This window comes from Leuresthes tenuis, unplaced genomic scaffold (assembly GCF_036924035.1).
Source record: "Leuresthes tenuis unplaced genomic scaffold, fLeuTen1.0.hap1 SCAF_1, whole genome shotgun sequence".
NCBI classification, from domain to species: Eukaryota; Metazoa; Chordata; class Actinopteri; order Atheriniformes; family Atherinopsidae; genus Leuresthes; species Leuresthes tenuis.
This window is the reverse complement of record NW_027325355.1, coordinates 10,395,681-10,421,816: the sequence shown is the minus strand read 5'-3', so window position 1 is coordinate 10,421,816 and position 26,136 is coordinate 10,395,681. Positions and strand designations below refer to the sequence as shown.

The following is a 26,136-nucleotide window of genomic DNA, read 5'->3' as shown; positions in this document are numbered from 1 at the left end:
TAGCAGATGAGGCTCCCTCCTATCCATAATTATGAATATGTTGATGTTGCCATCAGTAACGTGCAGTCATACATCTACACACAAGAATGAAATAAACAGAGTTGGAGCAAGCAAAGACCTTCCGCGTGTGAGGCGAACATGATAACCGCTACACTACGGAAACTGTTGCCGTGCCTACTGTTGAGAATTCCAACAGACAAATAATAGATAGATTTATCCATTATCATTTTTTAGTTGATGTTAATCATCAAAAAGTCCATTTTAATCATTCTTTTGGAAAGTAGTGTTTCTACCATGTTTGAGAGAAAATGGCCTGGGTGTGCAGGCTTTTGAGTAGTCAAACCCCAGCTGGTCGAGGCGGGTGGCCACCCTTCCTGAGTCTGGTCCTGCCAGAGGTTTCTTCCTGTTAAAAGGGAGTCGTTCCTTTCCACAGTCGCTCAGGCTCGCTCAGGACGGGAGATTGGACTGAAGACAAGTTTAGAGAGAGAGAGAGAAAGAGAAAAACAATAACAATAAAAAAAGATCTGTCAGTCTATCAGACCATTCCACAGCTGTACTTTCTTACCGCCCGTAACCAAGCGAGAGGAAGAATGCGCGCTAATTACTGCACCCGTCCCGCTCATAGACGTCACTTTTTTCTTGACGCATTTGGCGCGACCCAGATTCCAACGACACTGGAGCGGGACTGCGGAGCGGGGGTCTGACTCTGAGGTAAGTGCAACTTCTTTTTTGGGCAATAGTCCCATGCAGAGAGTAAGCCATCAAGTTGGATAATGGAGCAGTGGGCTATGTTGTTGATCTCATCAAACCAAGTCGAACTTTCTGCCCTCCATGGTGCTGATTTCCTGCTATTTCTCCCCATTTATCTCATCCCTCTACCCAGTGCTGTCAGCTCCTTTTGATCCAGACCCACTGACTGATTTCCTAACTTATGACATGAGGTTACCGTGGCTTGTGTGTCACCAACTCAGCAGTTTTCGAGAGTTTCCGAGTCGGGAATTAAAACACAGGGACTGTACCGTATTTTCACGACCATAAGGCGCACATAAAAGTTTTAGATTTTCTTCAAAATGTGCAGCGCGCCTTATAGTGCAGTGCGCCCTGTCAGACAGTGTCTCACTCCTGCGCAGGAGTGTTGTTGTAAGGCGGACATAGTAGAGAACACCATGAGAACGTTAAAGGGTGAAGTGGGAGCGTTGATTGTACCGGTATATAAAAGTACAGGGGTGTGTGTTTAAACTGAAGGCCATCAACTACGCGGAGGAACATGGGAATCGAGCAGCCGCGAGAGAATTTAAGATCAACGGATCGATGGTTCGCAAGTGGAGGAAGCTGGAAAACGAGCTCCGACAGGTGAAGAAGACGCAGCTGAGTTTCCGTGGAAATAAGGAGAGGTGGCCCAAGTTGGAGGAAAGACTCGAGCAGTGGATCATCGAGCAAAGAACGAGTGGGAGAAGCGTTTCGACGGTCACCATTCGACTTAAAGCGGCAACGCTAGCAGAAGAAATGAAAATCGAACATTTCCAAGGAGGTCCGTCTTGGTGCTTTCGTTTCATGAAACGGTGCCATTTTTCCATCCGGACCAGGACTACAGTAGCGCAGAAACTTCCAGCGGATTATAATGAAAAGCTGGCCAGCTTCCGCTCCTACTGCTTTAAACATATCACCGATAAACACATCCAGCCCAGCCACATCACTAATATGGATGATGGATATGGACTTTCGACATCACGGTGAGTCACACTGTGGAGAAGACTGGTACCAGCGCGGTAGCGATACGCACAACGGGGTACGAGAAGTCTTCTTTTACTGTTGTGCTAGGCTGCCATGCTAATGGACAGAAACTGCCGCCTATGGTGATTTTTAAGAGAAAGACTTTGCCTAAAGAGAAGTTTCCAGCTGGAGTTATCAGTAAGGCAAATGAAAAGGGCTGGATGGATGAGGAAATGATGAAAGAGTGGCTGCGGGAGGTGTATGTAAGAAGACCAGGTGGTTTTTTCCACGCATCGCCATCGCTGTTGATCTGTGACTCTATGCGTGCCCATCTCACAGCCGATGTGAAAACACAAGTTAAGCAAACGAACTCTGAGCTTGCTATCATTCCGGGAGGCCTGACAAAGGAACTCCAACCGCTGGACATCGGTGTGAATCGGCCGTTCAAAGTCAGACTGCGAGCGGCGTGGGAGCAATGGATGACTGATGGAGACCATAGTTTCACTAAGGGTGGAAGGCAACGCCGGGCAAGTTACGCCACAGCTTGTGAGTGGATTGTAGATGCTTGGGCTAACGTGTCTGCTAGCACTGTTGTTCGAGCTTTCGCAAAAGCCGGCATCATTTCCGAGGAGCCACACGGCTTTTACAGTGAAGACAGTGAACCTGGCATGTTTGATGGAGATTTAGCACAGCTGTTCAATGCAGAAACAGAAGATGAAGACTTCGATGGGTTTGAGTTATGACGCACACTTGCTTGTTCAACCGTGTTTTAAATAAAGCACAAACAAACTCAGTTTTGCTCCCGATCTATTTTTAAATACAAAAACTTGTATGCTTGTGTGGATTGTATATAAAACTCACGCCCTATAATTAGGTGCGCCTTATGTGTGTTAAAAACACAGTAACGGCACACCACTGAGACTGCGCCTTTTAGTACGGTGCGCCGTATGGTCGTGAAAAAACGGTATATTTCTACGGGCTCCACCCACGCTGTGGAATGGCTTCTCCACGGCCAGCGGCGTCGGTCGCTTTCCACCGGGTGCACCGGCTTTTTAATGTATATTCTCCCCTCCTGATTTAAATAAACACTTTTTTGATGTAACTCCAACTTTAAATAACTTAATTATTCAATTCAAGATCAAGGCAAAACTTGTGCAATATAAATAATCAACATCTCTCTAAAATATTTTTTCTAGGACAAGAACCAATCTCAAGTTGTGACTCTCCTGGCAAGTGAGTGTGATGAATGGGGACAAATCTACCCCCTGCTGAGCCACTTGGCAGCAGTTGCGCTGGTCAACCCAGTTTCCAGGGTAAACTGTGAGAGAGACTTCTCCACAATGAATGGAGTAAGGCAAAATGCCATGACCAGAGTTTCTGAGTGGTGTGCCTAATATTTAATCCATTTACAGGGAACTGGATACATAAACAGACAAGGGTACAAAATGTGTGTTCCAAAGGCACCTCCTGCTTTCATTCCTTTTGATTAATTGCAGTTATCTTCATTTTTAGGTGAAATCAGACCTCCCTAATAAACTTCAGCAACTGAGTTAGTTTTTGGTATTGTTTTATTCTGAATTAAATTTAAAATACTTCTGATATGCCTTTGTAAGTTCTTATTTATCAACGTATGTTCATATACAGCAATTTATATCCATGGTCTCAAAATGCACTTAAGTGTGATCCATCAGGCTTAAAAACGTACACACACATTAAAACCCCCGAGGGTCAGAGACTCTCCCACCACAGTCTCCTAAAATCCTGGGAAACACTTGATCAAACAACTGCAGAGTAGTGCAATCAAACAACACTGACTCAGTGGTGCAATAAGAGGCTGAAGAGGCAGGACAGTAGCATTCTGCTGCAAGGGGTCAACCTGCCTGACTCCCCAGAGTACAGCTGGACAGGCAGTGGATAAGCAGAAGTCAGCAGCTCAGAGGCAGGTGTTCAGTCAGCCACCACCTCCAGCTCCTGTACTTTTAAGCCCCTTCATTGTGCCAGTTGTGTTTGTCATCTCAACTGGAAACAAACAGATTGTGCCGTCTGGTCCCCTGCCCTCACCTCCGCCAACCCGGAGAGCGTAAGTGCACCCGCACAGTGGAAAAAAACTAATGGCGTCAGTGCCACCTGCCGCGCATAAAAGAAAATGGTCATGGGCAGTATTATGGGAATATATACTGTCCCAAAAAGAACAGAATGTCTCTGGAAGAATGGATGCAGGAGATGAGGAGAAAGAGGGAGGAAGAAAAAAAATGGTTTCAGATCATTCTTTACATGTCAATATGCATGTAAATAGTTTTAAAAGAAAAAAATGTCTTAATTTACTGTTCTAATTAGTTTCTTTTGTTAATTTATTGTATTTATTTTGTTTTGTTTTAGTTATCTTTTTATTCTATTTTATATTGTTTCTTGTTCTAAATGACTTAATAAAGAAAGAAATTAATAACTTTAAACATTTTCCATTTTTTGTTTATTTATTGTATGTATTTTATTTTGGTATTTATCATTTATTTATTCATTCTATTTTATTGTTATTATTGTACTCTTGTTGCTCTTGTTGTAATGTTTCCTAAATTTAATTATTTTCTATATTTGTTCATTTATTGCTTTTACTTTATTTATGTTATATATCTTTTTTTTTCTATTTTGAATTTAATTTATTCCTGTTTTTATTGCTTCAGGTTTAATTTCACACGTGTTTCTGAGTGTTTGTGTGTGTGTGAAATTAGTAATAAATTTGTTACATTTCAGTGAGTGTCTTCAGTTTTTTTCAACTCATTCATAGAAGACGACTACAATGTTGCAGTACTCAATTCAGAAATTTAAAAATTACATTTGATAACACTTGGTAAAGGTTTGTCTCATGTCCAATGGTGGAATCAAACCGGCAACCTTTGGATCGAGAGCCTCCTACACTATTCTACAGCAGTATCAAGTTAGCTTAGATTTCTCAAATGAATACACCAGACTGTGTGCTTTTACTTGAAATGGACAGCAGAAACACAAATAACTACAAGTTCCTTCCATTTTTTTCCACTCATTTTCTCAAAATGTCTTCTTTTCCTTCATTTTTCTTCTTCCCCCTTTTCCCTCTTCTTTCGCCTCAAATACAGACTATTGCTCCCCTGCTTCAGCTCAGTCGGCAGAGCATCAGACGTCTAATTTGAGGATCCACAAGTCCCTGTTCAGGTGTATAAATTTAATCTGCCACTTAAACTGTGCTTCCCTCTATGCCTGCACTCCATTTCTACACTGTCACCTCTGACAGAGCCTGGCTAATGGTGTTCCTTCTATGTAGCTTATTGTTAGCTTTGCTGTTAGCTGCATCGTTATATCCTCATTTGTAAGTTGCTTTGGATAAAAGCTAAATGCATAAACATAAAGTGATAAAGCCGGCTGTCGACAGTTGAACACATTTTAAAAACATACGTGAACAACTAATTTGCACAATAGTCTCATCTTTCAACTCCACTTTCCTCTGGTTCAGCTTGTATATGAACAGTTCTGCAGTTAAAAGCTAAAATCCCAAAGCAGAGTGGAGCTTCTGTGTTACCCGAGGACGGACTGATCTCCGCAGTGAATTCATCTCTTCCCAGGATGCTGTTTCCACTGGAGCTTTTCCCTGCTCCAGTCTCCCCAACAATTAATATCTGTTGTGAACAAAATAAAACAAGTAAAGAATCAAGATTGAACCGATGTAAACTGATGTGAAAAACTGTTCCATGTAACTGTTTCTACCTTAAGCTCTCAGAATTTATATTTTTCTTTGAACAAGTTTATCAGGGGAGAGCGCAAACGCAGTCCCCCACTACCACAAATTAAGCAGTTGACATTCCCACATTTGGGGAATTCACAAAGGTCAGAACAGCCTCAGTGCAATGGCTGATCCTCACCTTGGTAGAACCATCTTCTTGATCATGGTATCTCCCCTGCCAAGTAAGTATGAGTTGTTTAGCTCACTGAGGGGGGACTCACTCACACACATACTGAGCACACTGACGGTGCTAACAGTCTATAAGCTAACTACACCAGAGGTTACAGAGGCTGGGATTCTACATATATGTACAGAGGAAGCAGGTTTGTTAAAAAAAAAGAGTGAAATAATGTAACATTTAACATTTTTAAAACATACTTCTTATTTCCCATAATGCAGTGCTGTTTATGTGCACAACAGGCTAACTCCGCGGTTCTCAAAGTGTGGGGCGCGCCCTACTGGTGGGGAATAGAGACGTGACAGGTGGGGCGCGCCAAACGGGAGGAAATATTTCCCTTTTATGCCTATCTTTATAATTTTTTTTACAATAAGCTTTTTGAAAGATACATTCACCAGATTAAATGTTGGCGAAGTTCAAACGAAAGGAACTCAACATTTGCCGAAAGCTTGACTGGACTCTTGTGCATAGTTACGGTTGCTAACGTAGGATTGGACAGAAGCCGTTTGTGGGAGGGAAACTTTCGCGCCGATGGGTAGCAGACGAGCGGAGGCAATAACAACATGGATAAATTTGTGACACGGACCACAAAAGTTGTCGAACCAGCGCCAGCAGAGAGACACAAACCAGACGGGCCTCATCAACCAAAAAGCCAACCAAAAAGGAAATATGATGAAGGGTATCTTGCTCTTGGATTCACGGCAACGGCGGTGGGGGCAGAGGAGAGACCCATGTGTGTTCTGTGTCTTAAACCGCTAGCAGCAGACAGCATGAGACCCAACAAATTAAGAAGACACCTAGAGACCACACACCCCAGTCACGTCAATAAGCCCATTGATTTCTTTCAAAGAAAACTGGCAGAATACCGTCAACAGGAGAATCGCATGATAAAAGCTGCATCAGTAAACGGTAAAGCACAGATGGCTTCATATAGAGTTGCATACAGAATTGCACAATGCAAAAAACCACACACAATTGCTGAGCAGCTCATTCTCCCCGCTGCTTTAGACATGGTGTCAGTTATGCTTGACGAGACAAGCGCAGCTAAATTAAAAGCTGTCCCACTGTCAAACGACACAATTGCGAGACGTATATGGGACATTTCAAGTGATCTTGAGGAACAACTCATAGAAAAATTAAAAGAAAGTCGTTTTGCATTACAAGTGGACGAAGCTACTGACAGCAATAAAGACTGCCTGTTCATCTCGTACGTGCGCTTTGTGAATTGCGAGTCACTGTGCGAGGAGTTGCTCTTTTGCAAATACATAAAAAAATAGAGCCACAGCTGATGAGCTGTTTAAGATCATGGACAGTTACCTCAAAGAACACCATCTTAAATGGGAAAACTGTGTGGGCTTTTGCTCTGATGGCGCACAGACCATGGCAGGGTCAAGAAACGGGCTGCAGGCGCTAATAAAGAGGGTTGCGCCAGATGCGCACTGGACGCACTGTGTTATTCACAGGGAAGCGCTCGCGTCAAGACAGCTCAGCCCTGAACTAAATGAGGTTTTGACAGAAGTTGTGAGCGTGGTGAATTTTATCAAAATCCGACCCCTGAAAGCGCGACTGTTCTCCGCACTTTGTGAGGAAATGGGAGCTGATCACACATCTGTGCTGTTTCACAGTGAAGCAAGGTGGCTCTCCCGGGGTAAAGTGCTGTCGTGTGTCTTTGAGCTCAGGGCAGAGATTCGGATGTTCTTGGAGGAGGAGCACATGTATGAGGCTGCAAGCAAGTTCAGTGATGAACAATATCTGCTTAAACTGGCCTACCTCAGCGATGTGTTTGGCAAGCTGAATGAATTAAATCTTCAGCTTCAAGGCAAAGACAAGCACCTACCTCACCTGGCAGACAAGATCACAGCATTCTCCCGAAAGCTCGAGGTATGGGGCAGGCGCCTCGATCAGCCAAACATAGATGTCTTTGAGAACCTGAGTGAAGTTGCTGAAACCACTGATTCTGGAGCCACCACAGTGATCCCATGTATTAAGCAGCACATCTCTTCCCTGAGAGGATTGTTTAAAAAATACTTCCCAAACAACAGTGCTCAGTATGCCTGGGTTATGGATCCATTCAATGCAGCAGGTTGGTATTTTGACATTTTATTTATGATGTTTGCTACCAACTAACTGGAATGGATTGTTGGCAAACAGATTTGTGTTTATTATGCAATGACAAGCAAGCTCATTTATTTATATTCTGCCTGCAGCACCTGCTGATTTTAGCTCTGCTGAGGAGGACCAGTTTATTGAGATGACATCTGACTCCACCCTGAGACTGAGGTTTAAGGCTCAGACTGAGTGAATTCTGGTTTGGAGTGGAGAGGGAGTATCCACTCATCGGGCAGAGAGCTGCGTGCATTCTGCTTCCCTTTGCAACATATCTCTGTGAGATGGGCTGTTCAGCTGTTGCTTCACTGAAGACAAAATACAGATCTCAGCTGAACATTGAGCATGACTTGAGAGTGGCGGTATCAAGCCTGCAACCCCGCTTTGAAAAGATGTGCAATGCAAAACAGGCTCACTGCAGCCACTAATGCAGGGATAACAATCATATGTTCACCTGTTCACCAAATGTATTTCTCTTCTTTTTTTTAACAGATTGCAAAGTGGCACTTTTATTTTCTCTATTTTTTAACTTGTTGCAACTTATGACACAGCTGCACTTTTTTTCTTTATTTTTGAACTTGCGGTTATTTGATGTTGTTAGAATTTAGATACAACAGGATGTTACTTGATGTTACTTTAATAAATTGAAACATTTTAAGCTTGTAGCTTTGCTGTGTTCACTTGCTCACCTGTCTTGTCAATCTTGTCTTGATGTTATTGAGTTAGAATTTAGATACAGCATGATGTTACTTGAAAATGTTAAGCTTGGCGTATTTCACTGGCATTGTGTTGGGACGATGGGGCCAGGTGGGGCTTGAAAAGTCCCGCTTGTCCAAAGTGGGGAATGAACGAAAAAGTTTGAGAACCACTGGGCTAACTGAAGGAAATCCCTTATTTCATCCATCTGTCCCCCTGCAGCCACCAACGGTCCAACATGGAGTTCAAGTGAACCAAATCTCACTTAAACAGCATCCGGAAACTGTTTAATACACACCTGACATCCAGAAAAAAGAATAAAAACACACAGATCACAGGTTCTTTTCTGCTAACAGAGTTAGCGCTCCCTCTTTCTTTGTTTGTTTGTGGCGCCATGAAACTGACTCAGTATGGAGCGTGATAATGTTCACACTGCCACCTATTGTTCTGGGGTGGGAACTGCACTGGGTGACTTATGGGATTTTTGGTTTTATTTGCTGAAAAGTACACGACACACTTAAGAACCACTACAAGGTGTTCCTAATAACCTTTAAAGTGAATGTTTATCTTCATATATGTAACGCATCAATAAATAAGTCATTTATCTGTTTGTCAGGCTGGAATTCAAAGTAAACAAGAAACTTGTGCTACAAATAAATAAATAAATCAGCTCAGTCCATTTCTAGTGGAGAACAGAAATACCTGCAGGATTCAACCGTGTAACGAACATCTGAGCCATAACAGTTATAACTCTGCACAGAAATCACAGCTAAGTGCTGCACCTTCTAAACTGTTTACTGCCTGTATGTTTATATATTCAGCATGGAGAGAGACTGCAGGGACATAAAGGGACGTTACAAAGTCAGAATCTAATTTTTAATGGGCTGCACTGCTGTCTGACTCCAGAAACATGAAATTATGGGATTTGACTGCTACATCTATGTGTACAGTTATATTTATCTTTACATTACACATCATTACATAATAACCTGCTTGTGATTTTTTTGTCTCACTCACATTTGTGTCCTTGTCAGCTGCTCCTTGTTCTCTTGGTTACTCACTGGAGAAGCTGCAGTAAAGTCAGTTGTAACATCTGCCGGTAAAAGAGCAGGAAAAGAAGATGTTCAAAAAATCATGTTGGTATTGTAAATAGGTTGCCTAATATATTTGGGAAACACAGGTATATGTGAGCAGGAAAAGTAACAGAAAAGCAAACAGATGTAAGGTGGGCTGGCACACAGCTGGATACAACATCATGACATCACTAATATTCTAAATGCTAATCACAGACTTTACTAAAAGCTTCAGCACTTTTCCATTGGGAACAGTTATAATTAACAGTTGACAAACTTAGCTTCCAAATATCAACCAAATGGCAGTTTGCCGGTTTGTAGAGTAAACTTTGTTGTTTGTTAACACTGGTAACCTCTTTCACCCACAACTACGTTACCAGCCAGCTAATAGGAGGCTCAAACAGACTTGATGTCGAGCGAAAGCTGGGGCTTAAACCCATGTTTTAATTATAATCTGTGAACAGATTAGACATGAAAATGATCAAGTGAAAGTCACTGAGCTGTTTGTTAGGTTGTAAAACAACTTATAGAGCTCTATCGGCCCCTGGTGGAGAACAGAGGTAACTGCAGGATTCAACCAATAGACAATGAGCCATAAAACAGGGTCCTAAAATAAACACTAAATACACAATGTTGTGATTAAGTCATAGCTAAGTGTAGCTAAAGTATTTACAAATCATTAACTGAAGGGTAGTCAATTCTAGTTCAGACAAATATATATTTTTTATATTAGGTCTATAAAAAGTGAAATTGCCCCTTCTCTCAACAACCGAGCTGGATGTGAAATTCAGCGTAGTACAATATTTAATAATTTAGTAAAAATAAAAGATAACAGACGTAAGACTCCACCAACGTCACCACTCACGACAACTGTTACATAAATTAAGACATGCGCAGTTAGCCAATAAAGTCAGAAAGAGTTTAACGTTAGCATGCTAGCTTGCTAACTGGGCGATACACAATCGTCCTGCTGCATTAAACACAAAAAATATATCTTGGCAATTGTTATGCGAGTTGTACGATTGATAGTATTTCTAGATACTGAGAAGATGGATTCAAGTAGTAAAAAAATAACTCACGAAATGAGTTTTCCATGCCAGTTGTTAATTATTTGCTCCCCTGTCAAACCACAGCAAGCTAATAGCAATTAAAACTGCGTTTGACCGCGCATGCTCAATTATCTTAACGTTTGACCCAATATTAAGTCAAAGGAAAAACATACAGTTTTAAACTTTTGACAAGTTCACATTGCCTGTAGTCGTTGGTATTTATTAAAACTAGCTTATGATATTTCAGAGTTTAATTTGAAGAAATAAATTACATGGTAACTTAATTAGCTTATTATGTCCACCTGCTGACCGAAGGGTTAATTAGGGTTTTATCTTAAACAAATCTTAGGTATCAGGTTCTGCGACACATAACAGTATTTTGTCTATGACAAGAAATAAATTGAAATTTAGAAAAGTCAACAAGTTAACTGAAAATACAATAAATAATATCCCCTTATTCTAATCATATAAATATAAAGAAAGTAGGATGTTGTGTGCAACATTGATAAAAGCAATGCATTCTCTTTTCCCTCAGACACTTAAAACCCATATCAAATTAAAATAATACAAGAACAAAATATGTGTCTGGTTAAGGGTCCAGCAGGTCAGTTCTGGATAATTTGTTTGACTGATTTCAAGAGGATATATAGATGAAAATGTTTGTGTCTGCATTACAAATATCAGGTATGAACTAAACAATCGTGGCTACAAGTATTCATGACAACAAAATTGAAAAATGAATAGAAAACAAAAAATAGATAAATCCAGGCATTATCAAGAAAGTATTTACCTCTTCTTTTGGCAGATGAATTTCACTTGAAAAAAGGAGGTGGAGAGTTTGTGATCCTATGTAAAATACCACAAAACAAGTCCAGTTTTAAATAAAACTGATTTTAATCAAGATAACGTCATGACACCATGTGCATTTTTAACACATTAACCAATCGCCAAACATCATTCTTTGATAGATATCACAAAAAAAATCAAAATAAACTATAGAAATCACCTTAAATACACCAATTACAGAGTGTTGATCACATTCATTGAAACTAAAACAGGTTAAAGGCATTTATCATTAATAGTTCTGCTTTATATTAGGGCCTCTTTTCACTTATATTTCACTATTTGGACAATCTGTAATGAATGAACACCTAAAACAGAACACAAGACATTATAAAGATAAATCAACGTTGGTGGGCATTGTTTGCTTCATTTAAGTGGCAATAAAACAAAGCACTTCATCAGAAAATCAGTGTCAAAAATATATTTTGGAAAGACCTCAAGACATACATGTTTGAGGAAGCTGCGTAAACTGTGATAATGTCACAAGTTCAGTCGCAGCAGTGGTACTTACAGCTTTTGTTCCACAAAAGGAGCAGTATTCTTTTGTATTTTAGCTTTAGACTGACAACTTTTTTTGCTCAGTTTTCCTCTGAGCCACAAAGATGGTCAGCTTTCACTGTGTCCAATAACTGTAGCTTCTAAAGTGGATTTCATAGCACTGCTGCATGTCTGACAGTTATCACATAATTTGGGTGGAAAAACAAACAAATCACAACCCTCTGAATCTGCTTTCAGTCCGACTTGAACAGTCTCTCACAGTTTCAGACACAAAATGTGTCTTTTAGTTTGAATCTCAGCTGAAATCTACAACAACTGCAGAGTGACTTCTATCATTTCACCACCTGGTGTGATAAACTTACAAAAACACCTCAAGACTGGGATCTTTTGGGGAGAAAAGGGGATTCTCTTCATGCTAACAGAGCTGGTAATAAATCATTTATGGATCCTACAGAGTGAAACAAAAATAAATGTGATTTCTGACCCTTGACATTTTGTCCTTTTATGAGAAAAATATTCCAGATTTTAATCCCATGGAGGTAGCCGATGAAGTAAAGATTGATGTGCATAAAAACATTAAAAACCTCTCTTGTAAGTTCTCGGTTCAAGTTTTATTTTGCTTCAGCTGCATGTTTTTCTTTATTGAATCTTTAAGCACTCGTAGATCAATTTGATCCCAGCAGAAGTGTTGCAGGTTTACTTGGTTGCTGTAGTTTACTGAAGCAGGACTCTAAGCAGGGCCCTCCGCTAACATCCTCCTCTCCTTTAGAACCAGGGACAGGGTTGGGTTTGGGAGGTGACATCGCTCTGTACTTTAAAGAGCAGGCTTGAATAAATCAAACTTCATTTGGTGTATGATCTACTTTTCAGAGGATTTGTAAATGACTAAATAAATAACACCACTGGCTAAACCTTCAATTTAACCTGAACTAAGCAGAAGTTTGACTGGTTTTGATGCGGTCAGGATCACACTCATTGGACACAAACCAGATCTTTTTACTTACTTTACTTAGTAACTTACTTTACTTTGCTGTTCTTAGTAACACAGGAGACAGGATGGTGAATTAAGAATTGCAGCAAACATTCTTCACAGAGCTTGTGTGGACAGGGGAAGATGATATTTACTGTTGAGGTTAATGGAGACGGCTCTGAGTTCGATGTCATGGAAACATTCCTTCAAACACCCGACTGATTCATTATGAAACTGCTGCCTGTGCAACAGTCAGAGCAAAGGGTTCAGTGGAATAGCTCAGGCTGTTTGGTGAATGTTTTAAACGTCAGATATTCTGGGATCAAAACTTATGACTCAGTGAAGTTTCAGCTCCAACACTAAAAGTACAAATTAAAAAGCACTCCAAAAACATCTTCAAGTGGGAAGTTGGCTTGGTGAGTTTAACAGAGACCATAACTTGCCAGTGGTGCAACAGCTGGTTCAAATCCTGCCTGTTATCCTCAGGATAACTTTACATTGAATGGAACAAAAAGATTTCAATACCGAAGTGGAATGAATGAATAAATGTCCCACAAACTATGCATCCTTCCATTTGTTTTACATGGTTTCAGGGGGACTGGAGCCTACAGTGGGGAGAATGCAAATTCAGTGCGATTTTCTGTATTTTATTTTTAGATTCCGTCACTCACACTTGAAGAGCACCTATTATAAAAATTACAGATTTTTACATGCATTGCAAGTGTGAAAACCAGCTAAATCGGCAGCGTATCAAATACTTGTTCTCCCCACTGTATCTGTCACAGAAACTCGTCAACATTTGAATCCAATAACAAGTCTGAAACTAAATGAAAAACTGCAGCCCCAAATGAATGTTGGCATGATATAGGCTATGTCAAATCCAAAAGCAATCCCTGTTTCACTTTTTGGAACTTCTCCTTTCTCAGGACAAAAATAAATGTGAGGATCAAAGCCAACAATGACCTGGGACATCTCAGCAGATCCAGGATCAGCAACATGGAGACTGAGACCCAAGAACAAACAGAGGACAACATAACAAACTGTTTAACAATGACAATGATGTAGAAGATATACAAACAAATGCATGTGTATATATGAATCTACTGTGAATTTACACCCTCTTTTCTATTATAAACAGGAGGGAAATGTCATGAAGTTATACTATGACAAAAAGCAAGTACCATGTGTGAGATGCTGCAGGGTCAAGAGACACTGTGTGCTGAGAGTCCTCCAATCTTATTTGAACTTCAGTCTAATCCTTGTTTGACTGAATGTCACATAACCTTGTGTGGCCAGTGTTCTTGTAGGATGGATGGATGACTTTATTGATCCCTTTGGGAGGTTGCTTCTGGGAAATTGAAATCTCCATCTCACTCAGGCTCAGCACTGTTATATACTGAATTATATACAAAAATGTACAGAATAAACAAAGTGGAAACTAAATAGCGATAGTATCATTGTTTTTGTTTTTTTTAACTCAGACAAATCTGTGTCAGCTTCTTGATATGTCATGCAGACTCCTTGCTGTGAGAATAAATGTTTGGTATTAATTGTCTCCAGCGACTCTGAGCCTCATTTTGAGATAATTTTCTTGACACCAACACAACAAACATTTGACATAGTTTCACAGCTTGAGGTTGAGCCTCGTGTCCTTTTAGTGTTGGAACAGCCTTAACTTTCAGCTTTAGTCATGACAATCAAACAGCTGTCTGGAAAGTACAGGGAACAACTCCAAACCTTTTTCAGACTGCGTTAAATATTTCTAAGTCTTTGGGAAAGATTAGCACAAAGATTAGAACCAAACACACATTTTTAAATATAAATTAAATATCTCTGTAGCAAGATCATGAAACGCATGAGAAATGTTGACATCTGACCTTTAATAAAATGCAGAGCAATGAAATACAAACAAGTGTAAAGCTAGACTTTACATCAAACTGAAATGATATATTGCTTCTAAAGACGTTGTATGTTTACGAACATACCCACAGCTGCTTTGTGAATTTTAACTTTAAACAAAACATACATGTTCAGTATAATAGAATAAGACATGTATCTACTTTCAAACAGATTGCATATTCAATTCAATTCAGTTTTATTCATATAGCGCCGAATTAAAACAATGTCATCTCAAGGAACTTACATCGTTCTGTCTATCAACTCACAACTGATGTCATATTTATCTTGAACGGTGGGAGATCTGTCCACAGTTAAAACAATCTCAAAAAATTATAAAGCACTTTCAATGATTCTTCAAACATGTGCTACCCACAGAACATTCAGAACAAAAGTCCTGACAAGAGAAGGTGGTAATCCAGAAAGACGAGTTTTAATCTGAACAGGGGAAATTCTTCTGACTGGTAGTTCCTGTTGCTGCTCCCAGGTAAATGTTTTCTTATCTGCCGTAAAATATATTGTTGATTTAAACCAAAAATGTATCCACAGTGTGAGTAAGTTGGTGTGTCTTTAGACTAGATAATCGAGCAAAATCTGCTCCACACTGACCACAGCTGTATGGTTTCTCTCCTGTGTGAATACGTTGGTGTGTCTTTAGATTAGATGATTCAGTGAAAGCTGCTCCAAACTAACCACAGCTGTATGGTTTCTCTCCTGTGTGACTACGTTGGTGTTTCTTAAGATCGGAAGATGTAGTGAAATCTGTCCCACACTGACCACAGCTGTATGGTTTCTCCCCAGTGTGAATACGTTGGTGTGTCTTCACACTAGATAATCGAGCAAAAGCTGCTCCACACTGACCACAGCTGTATGGTTTCTCTCCTGTGTGAATACGTTGGTGTTTCTTAAGAACGGAAGATGTAGTGAAAGCTGCCCCACACACACCGCAGCTGTAAGGTTTCTCTCCTGTGTGAATACGTTGGTGTGTCTTTAGACTAGATGATACCGTGAAAGCTGCCCCACACTGACCACAGCTGTATGGTTTCTCTCCTGTGTGAATACGTTGGTGTGTCTTTAGATTGGTAGATTCAGTGAAAGCTGCTCCACACTGACTACAGATGTATGGTTTCTCTCCTGTGTGAATACGTTGGTGTGTCTTAAGATGGGAAGATGTAATGAAAGCTGCCCCACACTGACTACAGATGTGTGGTTTCTCTCCTATGTGAATAAGTTGGTGTGTCTTAAGACCAGAAGATGTAGTGAAAGCTGTCTCACACTGACCACAGCTGTATGGTTTCTCTCCTGTGTGAATACGTTGGTGTGTCTTTAGACTAGATGATACCGTGAAAGCTGCCCCACACTGACCACAGCTGTATGGTTTCTCTCCTGTGTGACTACGTTGGTGTTTATTAAGATCGGAAGATGTAGTGAAAGCTGCCCCACACTGACCACAGCTGTATGGTTTCTCTCCTGTGTGAATACCTTGGTGTCTCTTAAGATGGGAAGATGTAGTGAAAGATGCGCCACAGTGACCACAGCTGTATGGTTTCCCTCCTGTGTGAATACGTTGGTGTTTCTTAAGACCGGAAGATGTAGTGAAAGCTGCCCCACACTGACCACAGCTGTACGGTTTCTCTCCTGTGTGAATACGTTGGTGTGTCTTTAGACGAGATGATTGAGTGAAAGCTGCTCCACACTGACCACAGCTGTATGGTTTCTCTCCTGTGTGAATACGTTGGTGTCTCTTAAGATCGGAAGTTGTAGTGAAAGCTGCTCCACACTGATCACAGCTGTATGGTTTCTCTCCTGTGTGAATACGTCGGTGTCTCTTAAGCCGGGAAGATGTAGTGAAAGCTGCTCCACACTGACCACAGCTGTAAGGTTTCTCTCCTGTATGAATAAGTTGGTGTGCCTTTAGACGAGATGATTGAGTGAAAGCTGCTCCACACTGACCACAGCTGTATGGTTTCTCTCCTGTGTGAATACGTTGGTGTGCCTTCAGACTAGATGATTGAGTGAAAGCTGCTCCACACTGACCACAGCTGTATGGTTTCTTTCCTGTGTGAATACGTTGGTGTCTCTTAAGCTGGGAAGATGTAGTGAAAGCTGCTCCACACTGACCACAGCTGTAAGGTTTCTCTCCTGTATGAATAAGTTGGTGTGCCTTTAGACGAGATGATTGAGTGAAAGCTGCTCCACACTGACAACAGCTGTATGGTTTCTTTCCTGTGTGAATACGTTGGTGTCTCTTAAAATGGGAAGATGTTGTGAAAGCTGCCCCACACTGACCACAGCTGTATGGTTTCTCTCTTGTGTGAATACGTTGGTGTTTCTTAAAATTGGAAGATGTAGTGAAAGCTGCCCCACACTGACAACAGCTATATGGTTTCTTTCCAGTGTGAAGCCTCTGATGATACCTCAGATGTGAAGATCTTTTGAAAACTTTCCCACAGTGTTTACAGGAGTGACATCTGGATCCGTCTTGGGATATATGTTTCTGCAATGACAGAAAGGAAGAAGGATTAGATCCTTTTGAAGTTCACACAAAAGATTTCTCTAAGCTAACCAACATATTCTAACTGGACGTGTATAGACCGAGCCACAGGTCTCAATATTTCAGATCAAACATGAATGCTGAGAGTGTGTTTATAAGTGCCCTCAGAGATCTACAAACCTGTTCTCTAACCATTAAAGACCCAGAAGTATTACCACCACCAGGTTTAATTCATGTAATCCAGAGACTTTAAACACAAATAATGAAGATTAGCTCCTGAACCTCTCAAATCTGAAGACTGAGAGCAAGAAAATGTCCCACCACAACAATCTGGCCACTGAGTTTCTTCCAGCAGCTCATTCAGCCTGCAGCACATTTTCAGTCTAGGCACATCTGTATCAGTGAGGAGATGCAACCAAGAAACACTTTTTCCACATTTGAAGTAAAAGCAGAACAAGCGGACGATACGCGGAGCCTCAACACTCGTCCTCATGTCTTTGATGTCCTCCACACTGACCTGTAGTCCGCTGGAACCAGAGGATGAGCCGGCTCTGTTCCTGGTGGAGGGGTTTGGATCCTGGTTCTGCTGCTCCATTCTGGTCCTGGTCCTCTGACTGATGGACTCTGTCTGCAACTGTCAGTACATACAATAAGATCCAGCTGTGGCGTGCAGAATGTTAAACCACACCCACTTTTCTTCTTCTCCTGAAAACCTTTCTGGACACTTTTTAACCATCTAAGTCACATTTCATTAAACTTATTACTGTGGTTTTTAAGAGAACTTTAAAATGGTTCTTAAAAGACCCACTAAGGTCACAATTCAAAATATTTGGAGCTTTTTTTTTATATCAAATTCAGAAAAAATGCAATAATATACTCTGTAGAACGACACCCACTGTGTGAAATATCCCATGAATCTCATCTGAGTCAGTGTAACATGATCAACTTAAATCATTTTACTACATTAAGACAATGATATTGTTTGAGGAAAGGGTCCCAATATCATCCCAAAGCCTGAAGTGCAGATTTTCCCTATTTCTAAATTTGTTCTCATTTCCAGAAGCTGTCATGGATCCAGAAAAGTAATCTCAGATTTGTCACAGGTTAAACTCTGAAGCCCACGGTTCAGCACTCAGGGAGCTTCAGTCTGGACTGAGGCTTGAAACTGAGAAGATGTGATGGTTCAGTGGGGGAATGATCTAGTTCTGTGTGGCTAACAACACGTCAGCAGGAGCTGTCTGACTGATCTGAGACACTCTGAAGAACAACATGAAGTGGACCATTCTGAGGCTGTCATTTAAATATAAAGGAGTGTTTTTCTGGCATCAGAAGTGCTCGTCCAGTGATTCATTCCTGAAAACTGCTTTAGTGAAACCTAAAATTTGAGATGAAGGAAACTCTCAGACCCTTAAAACAACCAGGTTATTTGGTTTTTCAGCACAAATAACCTACAGTCTCCTTTATTTGATTATGAAATGATCTTACCTGGTAAACATATGTGTCCAGTTGAAGAGTAAAAAGTGATCTTGTGTTGTGGTCAGATCAGAGTATCAGCTCCTAAAAGTTGCACAGATCCTCCTAATAAAGATAATTTTAGCTCCATTTTAACTCCAGATGTTGGCAGGTGGACTTTATGAGTAAAGACATGTACAACCTTTTTATCATGCGGTCAGTCCTTTTTGATACGTGGATAAAAGAAAATATTGGATATGTAAAGGAAACTGAAAAATTAATCTTTCATGAGACACTTCTGAAGAGGACAGTCAGACTGTCTTTTAATGGGCTTCTGAGTGTAAATCTGAGAAATCAGACACTGATGCTGAACTGTATATTTCTACTGCTCCTGTGATACTTTCCTGGATCACTGACAAATCTATATTATAATGCTATGACTCCTCTTCAAACAACATAAACTCTTAATGTAATTGAGGCATTTATATTGACCATAGTTAAACCCCATTTTAAGATTTTAAACACTAAAACACATTAAACACATCATATCACATGTTTTCACTCCACAGTTTTATCAAAAACCCAAATGATACCCAGATAAGCCCGGAAAGAACAATTCTAAATTTTACATTGATCATCAAATTTTTTTAATTTTTTAAAACTACAGAAAAAAGTTTAGAAAACTGCAGCTTTAGTGGAAAATGTGTTTAACACACAGCTAAAAGGATAAAGCTCCATTTTATTTGTCCATCTGACCGGCTTATTGAAATCTATAGTTGAGGTTGTGTTTCTGCTTTCTGCTTTGAGTACAACGGTTTGCAGAGCATTAGCATTAGCAGGACATGCTAACTGTGAATAGCAGCCAGGTTATTTGAACTTTTTTACTCTTTAGTACATGTTCTGACTGCCCGTGTCCAGGTGCAGGAATCAAACCAATGACACAAAGTACTTTGAAGACATTTCTGCAAATGTTTGACCGCTACATGTATTCTTTTCTGGACTCACCGGTATGCAGCTTCCTGTAGTGATGTTCCGAAATGTGCCCAGATTTCGAAGCGTGTTTGGAGTAATGGAGGAGACGGTTTACTTAATTTAGGGGAGGGGCCGAAAATGATGATGTCTGCAACCTCACTACCCGTCCCAACCACGTGACTGCTTCCGGAAGTGCTTCAGATTTATATGCCTGTGTATTGACAAGCATATAAACCCCCCAGTCTCCATTTAAAAGTGGGTTTTTTTTTATGGAGAGTTGCGGTCAGTTCACTTTTTGAGTTTTGATAGTTTGGATACTCGAGTTTTGATAGCGTTAATGTAGTTTGGAGATAGTTTGGGGAGTGAAGTGAGAGAGAGATAGTTTTGAGATTTGGGAGAGTGAGGAGAGAAGGATAGGTAAGAGGATGGAGCCAGCTAGGAAGAGGAAGATTTCCCCCATGTGAGAATATTTTGATTGTTTACTGTGTTCCAAGGAGTTGGGGTACAATAAGAACACCTCATGCATGCTAAGGCATTAACTTTCTTTGAGTAAAGTGACAGAAAAACACACACAACCTGCCATATCATATGATGCTACCTTTCTGGGAGAATTTACACACAGAATACGTTAAAAACTATTTCATCATACACATATGTGATAAGGGGATGAGAAATGGGTGGCGGTGAGCTCTCAGTGCCTGTGAGAGAGAGAGAGAGAGGGGGGGGGGGGGGGGGGATTGGAGACAATAAAGCAGCAGGGGGTCTCAAACCTTGTGTAGAAGGTGTTGACATCGTCAGCTAGTCCGGGGGAGGGGACGACCACAGGGCTTCTACCTTTGTGGTTTGTGATGGTTCTGAGGGGACTCCACACAACTGCAGGGTCGTTGGTGCCTGAATCACTCTCCAGTCTGGCTCTATAGTCCTCTTTAGCATTTTTGATGGCCTTCTTGAGGCCCTGTCTGGCCAGCCTGAATGTGTCCATGTCACCCTCTCTGTACGCCTGCTCTTTCCGGCGCCTGAGCTCTCTGAGCTGCTTGGAGAACCAGGGCTTTTGGTTATTGTGCCTTGTGATGGTTTTGGTTGGGAGGCAGACCTGCTCACAGAAGCTGATGCAGGAACATACAGTGTCAGAAAAGCTGCCGTTGTCATCCTCAGGGCCCCTCAGTGACTCCCAGTCAGTAGACTCCATGCAGTCCTGAAGCATGTCCCTTGCCTCTGGAGTCCACCTCCTTACTGTAGTCCTGGATGGTTTGGCCCTTCTCAGTTGCTGCCTGTATGTGGGGACCATCTGTATGATGCAGTGGTCGGAGTGTCCAAGGGCAGCGTGGGGGATGGAGCGGTGTGAGGGTTTTATGGTGGAGTAGAAGTGGTCCAGTGTGTTGCTGTCCTGCATGGCGCATGTCACCAGCTGTTTGGAGCTCGTCAGTTCCTGGGAGAGGTTACACGAGTTGAAATCTCTCATCACAAGAACTATCGAGTTTGGCCGAGAGGTGGAGAAAAGACCTGCTGGATCGTTGTTGAACGTGTTCACAGATGTACTTAGTTCACTTTTCTGATCACGTTAAGACCAGATGTGAACAGCTCCAGGGTGCCTTTCCTCTTTCTTTATTCCAAGATCTTCTTCTCCACTTCAGCTTTTGGCTAAATCTAAACACAGCTCACATGTCTTTGGACATTAATAACATAGATCACAGTGACATATGCAACACTTCAGATAAGCAGCTGCCCCAGTATAATTACAGATGGTTAAAATCATTGTTATTTTATAATATTGCTTCATGAACTGTGAGAAGCATTACACAGAGGGTTCATCTCCAAAGCAGGAGTTTTGCTCTGTCTGCAGCCTTTTTATTTTTGTGTCAATGACCAGTTCAGCAGGTGTGTCCCTCAGAGGAGCTGGAGGCAGCTGTTCAGGGCTACTTTTTTAGAAGAAGGTTTGCTGATTGGAAAGGGGGCTCCTCACGGTGACACTTTGTGGGTAAGAGCCTGAATAAGGGCAACTTCTTCTTCTTCTTAGTTCTTGAAGACGTTTCATCTCTCATCTGAAAGGATGATTCAGCTTTAAACTAGTTGGTGGGAGTATGGACTTCTAAGCATCAGAGTGGTCTTTTACACCAACACGTTGTGCTACATTCAGTTCTTCACTGGCGAGGTTTCAATCTGAAGTTCCCTTAGATCAAATATGTCCACAACCACACAGATGCAAACAGAAACGTATTCAGACAGAAATATTAACCACTGTAATGAGGTGTAGACTTATTTACTGACCTCCTTGCTTTGTTCACAGAAAGTTTCAAGAGTTGTTTTCTCTCTGATGATCTAACTTTTCTCCGTCTGTGATATTGGCTTTTTTAGCGTGAGGTAAAAAGGATCCACAGGAGTCTGGAGGATGGACACAAATACAGGGAAATGAGAGGTATGCCTGACTGCACTGGGATGTTGTTTCCTCACCTGTGAGTCACTTTGGATCAAAGCATCTGCTAAATGACTAAATGGAAATGACATTAATGTCCATGATGACTGTACAGAAACATTCCAACAGAACTGTGTATATGAGCTATCTTTGTAGAAACTGGATGTTTCAGGCTGTTAGTCTCAGTTGTTTCCAGATATTTGCCACATAGCTCGCTGTGAAAGCTGCCTTATACTTAACATGTAGAGATATAAAACTGTGGAGCTGATGGATCTAAAAGTGACATGAAATCACTTAAAGATGATTGTTATTTCAGTGTCAGGGGAAGGAAATCACATCACTATCAGCACATAATGAATGTCCTTGTGTAAATGCTTTGAGAAACGTGTTGAGCATCATGCCCTCACTGTGCATGTGTTCTGTTTCTGAGCTGTAATGTGGTACAAAGACTTCACATTAATTTAGGAAGTTTTCCTGCTCCTGTCTCAGTCTCAGTGCACTCTGGATTCATCCTCTGGGAAGCAGAAACATCCACAGGAAACTGATGAATATCTGTCCAACAAAATCAGCGTCCTGATAAGCTGCTGCTAGAAGGACAAAATCCTGACCTGAGATCAGTCCAAGATCTGTCTTTTAAAATAGAATAAAGTGAAATGATGTGGTGAAATCTGCTGAAAGCTGTGAAACAACAAGTGCTGCTGGAAGTGTTTTCATGAAGAGCTCATTAAACTTTTTAAAGGAGGAATGGACTTTATTCCAGCAGCAGCTCAAAGCAGCAGATTCATATTTATCTGGACATTTGAATGAAAACATTCAGTATTAAATTAATGTCTTTAAAATAAATGCTTTTATTTATGGTGAATTGAAGTTTCATTTGGATCATTTTCCAGAACAAATCTTTGAAATGTTCACAGTTTTTATCTTTGAACCTTCAGAAAACTTCTCTTAATAAGAAGAAAAAGCTGAATAAAAGTTGAAATAAATAAAGACAGCAGAGAGGAAGAAACTCCCTCAGCTCAGTATGTTTGTGACTCTGTCTGAGATGGAGGTGAAATATGTGAACCTGGGCTGTGGTTTACTGCTCTCTCACAGCCATTCTGTTTATTCACAGCTGAGAAATCATCTTTCTGAGGATGACCATAACCTTTATAAACATCACCACTATCTTTATTAATATCCAGAATCACTGTGAATGTTTCTGCTTCTTTCTTCTGGTACCAGTATATCCAGTTTTCATCACACTGGTCAGTTCCACAGCTGAAGGAGACACTTTGACCAACTCTCCTGGTCAGTGTTAACTGGTCCTGAATCAGCTGTGCTGCCATGGCAACCAGCGCTGTAGAGACACAGACAGACAGATGAAGGTCAGTGTGACAGTGTTTGTTCCAGGTGGAGTTTGCTGGCTCCTGATTGGCTGGAAACACTCACCTGAACACAGACAGCACAGAGCAGCAGCTGGGAGGAAAAGCATTTTGTGCAGTGGTGTTTCCTCTGGTGAACCTGGGGAGAAGTGGCGCTCTGATGCAGCTGAGGCCAAACAAGGACGAGCTGTGAGATCAGACCAGGGCCACGTGCTTTCTAACAGCTCCTCAGAGCTCCCATCAGCCCCTGCGGCCCACAGATAAGACCGCTGCTGCTGACTGACAGCTCAGCTGAAGCTGCTGTGTGGTTTCATGGTCTTGATTTGAATCTGACAGCAGATGATTAAAATCGGGGTCACATGATGCAGAAAGACTAAAAAACATTCATGTTCCCACAAACACATTCAGCTTGGTGGTGAATTTAGTAACACACACTGTTATCTGTTGTTTAACAGCTGGGATGAAAATGCACAACTACAAATCCACACAGCTCCTCAACTCTGATCCAACTCTTCAATGTGTTTGACTTCATTCAATAATGGAGCTGAATTTCTGCTGACTTTCATTCTTTTCCCACTCTGTCTTCTGACATGATGGATTTAGTTTGTCATGTTGTTCTTCATCATGTTTCCATCATGCAAACAAAGTCCTGTCAGTGTTCAGCTCTCAAACAGTTCACCTTCAGTTCAGCTGACACACTGATGCCTGTGAATTCATCTCAAACTGACATTTTTATCAGTGCTGCAGTCTGTCCTTCACTCACATGGGTTGTTCTGGATCACATGGCTGGAACATGAGATTTCCTCTGACCCACAAACACAACTGCACTGCTGTCACTGTGCTGCTTATTGGGCTGTGAATGTTGTCAGAACAGCTTTTCAACAACAAGCTGAAGATGTGGCTGTTGTGCTGCTTTTGATTCACAGTCAGTGTAGACAATATGGAAAGTAGAGCTCAGGAGGTGCAGCTGAAGCTTTTGCTTCTTTCATCATTACTTATAGAGATGACACTGAAATGCTTTTGTATTCAGAGCTTTTATTGATTGTTTAAGGGTGACAGCTTCATGACACTTTCTCCAGTCTGACCCTCACTTGGAACACAATCAAACATACTGGGACATGTGGGAAAGGATCACAGTGTTCATACTGTACATATCTGAGAACATCCACAGGAAGACACTTTATCATTTACATGCTGATTCTGTCATTTTAACATCTTTCAAAGTCAGATTTGTACTAGAAATGATGTTATACACTGTATGTTGACACGTAGAAATAATCCCATTCTGCTGTAAGCAGCTCTGAATAGAAACAACCATAACTACACTGTTATTACTGTATTATGTTGATGCATGAAAACAGCTGAATGATTGTGCTGGAAACACTGAGAACAGCCTGAATATGTGGCTGTTGTGTTACTTTTGCTTCACAGTCAGTGTAGACAACATACAAAGCAGCTTCAAAGATACTTCCAGGTGAGGCGTGAAGAAAGCAGCTGTGAGCACCGTAACATACAATAAATACATTATTACTGACCTGGACACTGATACATTCAGATTCAGTTATCACATATATATAAAGGATCTGCAGGTCACTGCTTCTGTTTTTATTCACATTTCACACAGCATTCATACAATCCATGTTTCCCACCATTGCCTGGGCTCTATGAACATGTGCTGCATATTATTTACAGTTAAGATCATAAAGCTGAAAAAGAGAGCAGAACAGCACACGTGATGACTGGTGACTGAGAACAGAGCACCATCGCTGCTGACATCACAAGAAGTGATGTCAGCACTGATTATGACCTCACAGTTCTGCATGACATCACAATGGAAACATGTCATCAAAGGACATGACATCACTGTAGTTTATAAAAGCCTGAAAGAGAAACCGCCTGAAAAACAACACTTAGTTAAAAAGTCCTTTTTGAGTCAAACCAAAATATCCTCTCCTGCACTTCTGTGGGGTGACAGAGTAGATGAAGAGATTCTGGAGAATGAGTCTGAGGGTTTCTACATATTTTCCTTTTAAAGTGGTAAAGAGGAAAGTTCTGAGGAAGCCGCCAACAGGCCAGAAGATGCAGAATCATCCCCACGCCTCTGCAGCTCAACACAGCAAGAGGAAGTTTACAGACTCAGGAACCTCTCCCACTCCCTCTGTGGGCTGCACTCAGAGGGAATGGACTCCCTCCAAGGCCTCTGCTGCCACCAATTATGGCTCAGAGAGGTTTAAGGGGAATTTCTGCTTCCAGAGTAAAAGGAAAGTTTAAAGTAAAGGTTTAATTCGGTTTAATTCGGCTGCCTTTTGTTCCGTTCTCTGTCAGATGATCCCACACTGATTCAATAATGTTGAGGTCCAGGCTCTGGGGAGGATTCATGCCTCCATAAGACCTGTTGCCACTGATTTTCAGTCCACTTCTTGTGTCATTTGGCATAGCTCAGCCTTTTCTCCCTGTTTCCCTTCCTTAAGAATGGCTTCTTGACAGCCACCCTTCCATGGAGACCATTTCTGATGAGGCTTGGGCCAACAGTAGATGGATCAGCTGAAGGTCCAGATGCATCTCTCAGGTCCTGTGTCAGGTCTTTGCTGGATTTTTTCCTCTTTCTTAAGGACATCACTTTCAGATACTGTTCATCTGCTGTAGATAGTTATTTAGGCCTGACACT

General features: G+C 41.2%; 3 protein-coding genes and 1 non-coding gene across 4 annotated transcripts in view; 1 reads left to right on the top strand and 3 right to left on the bottom strand.

Annotated features, from left to right (window-relative positions):
• The window catches only part of LOC140291454 (uncharacterized), a 392,957-nt gene that overhangs the window by 174,520 nt on the left and 192,301 nt on the right, over nucleotides 1–26,136 (top strand). The window lies entirely within an intron of this gene.
• The window catches only part of LOC140292430 (NACHT, LRR and PYD domains-containing protein 3-like), a 145,486-nt gene that overhangs the window by 79,200 nt on the left and 40,150 nt on the right, over nucleotides 1–26,136 (bottom strand). The window lies entirely within an intron of this gene.
• LOC140297496 (U1 spliceosomal RNA) lies at nucleotides 5,494–5,657 on the bottom strand. Its single transcript, XR_011913225.1, has one exon. It is a non-coding gene; the product is annotated as a U1 spliceosomal RNA (small nuclear RNA).
• Nucleotides 15,465–25,290, bottom strand: LOC140295407 (uncharacterized). Its single transcript, XM_072379655.1, has 2 exons — nucleotides 25,243–25,290; nucleotides 15,465–17,273 (listed from the first exon to the last, which is right to left on the bottom strand). The coding sequence occupies exons 1-2, from the start codon at nucleotides 25,288–25,290 to the stop codon at nucleotides 15,465–15,467; spliced, it is 1,857 nt and encodes a 618-aa protein (XP_072235756.1).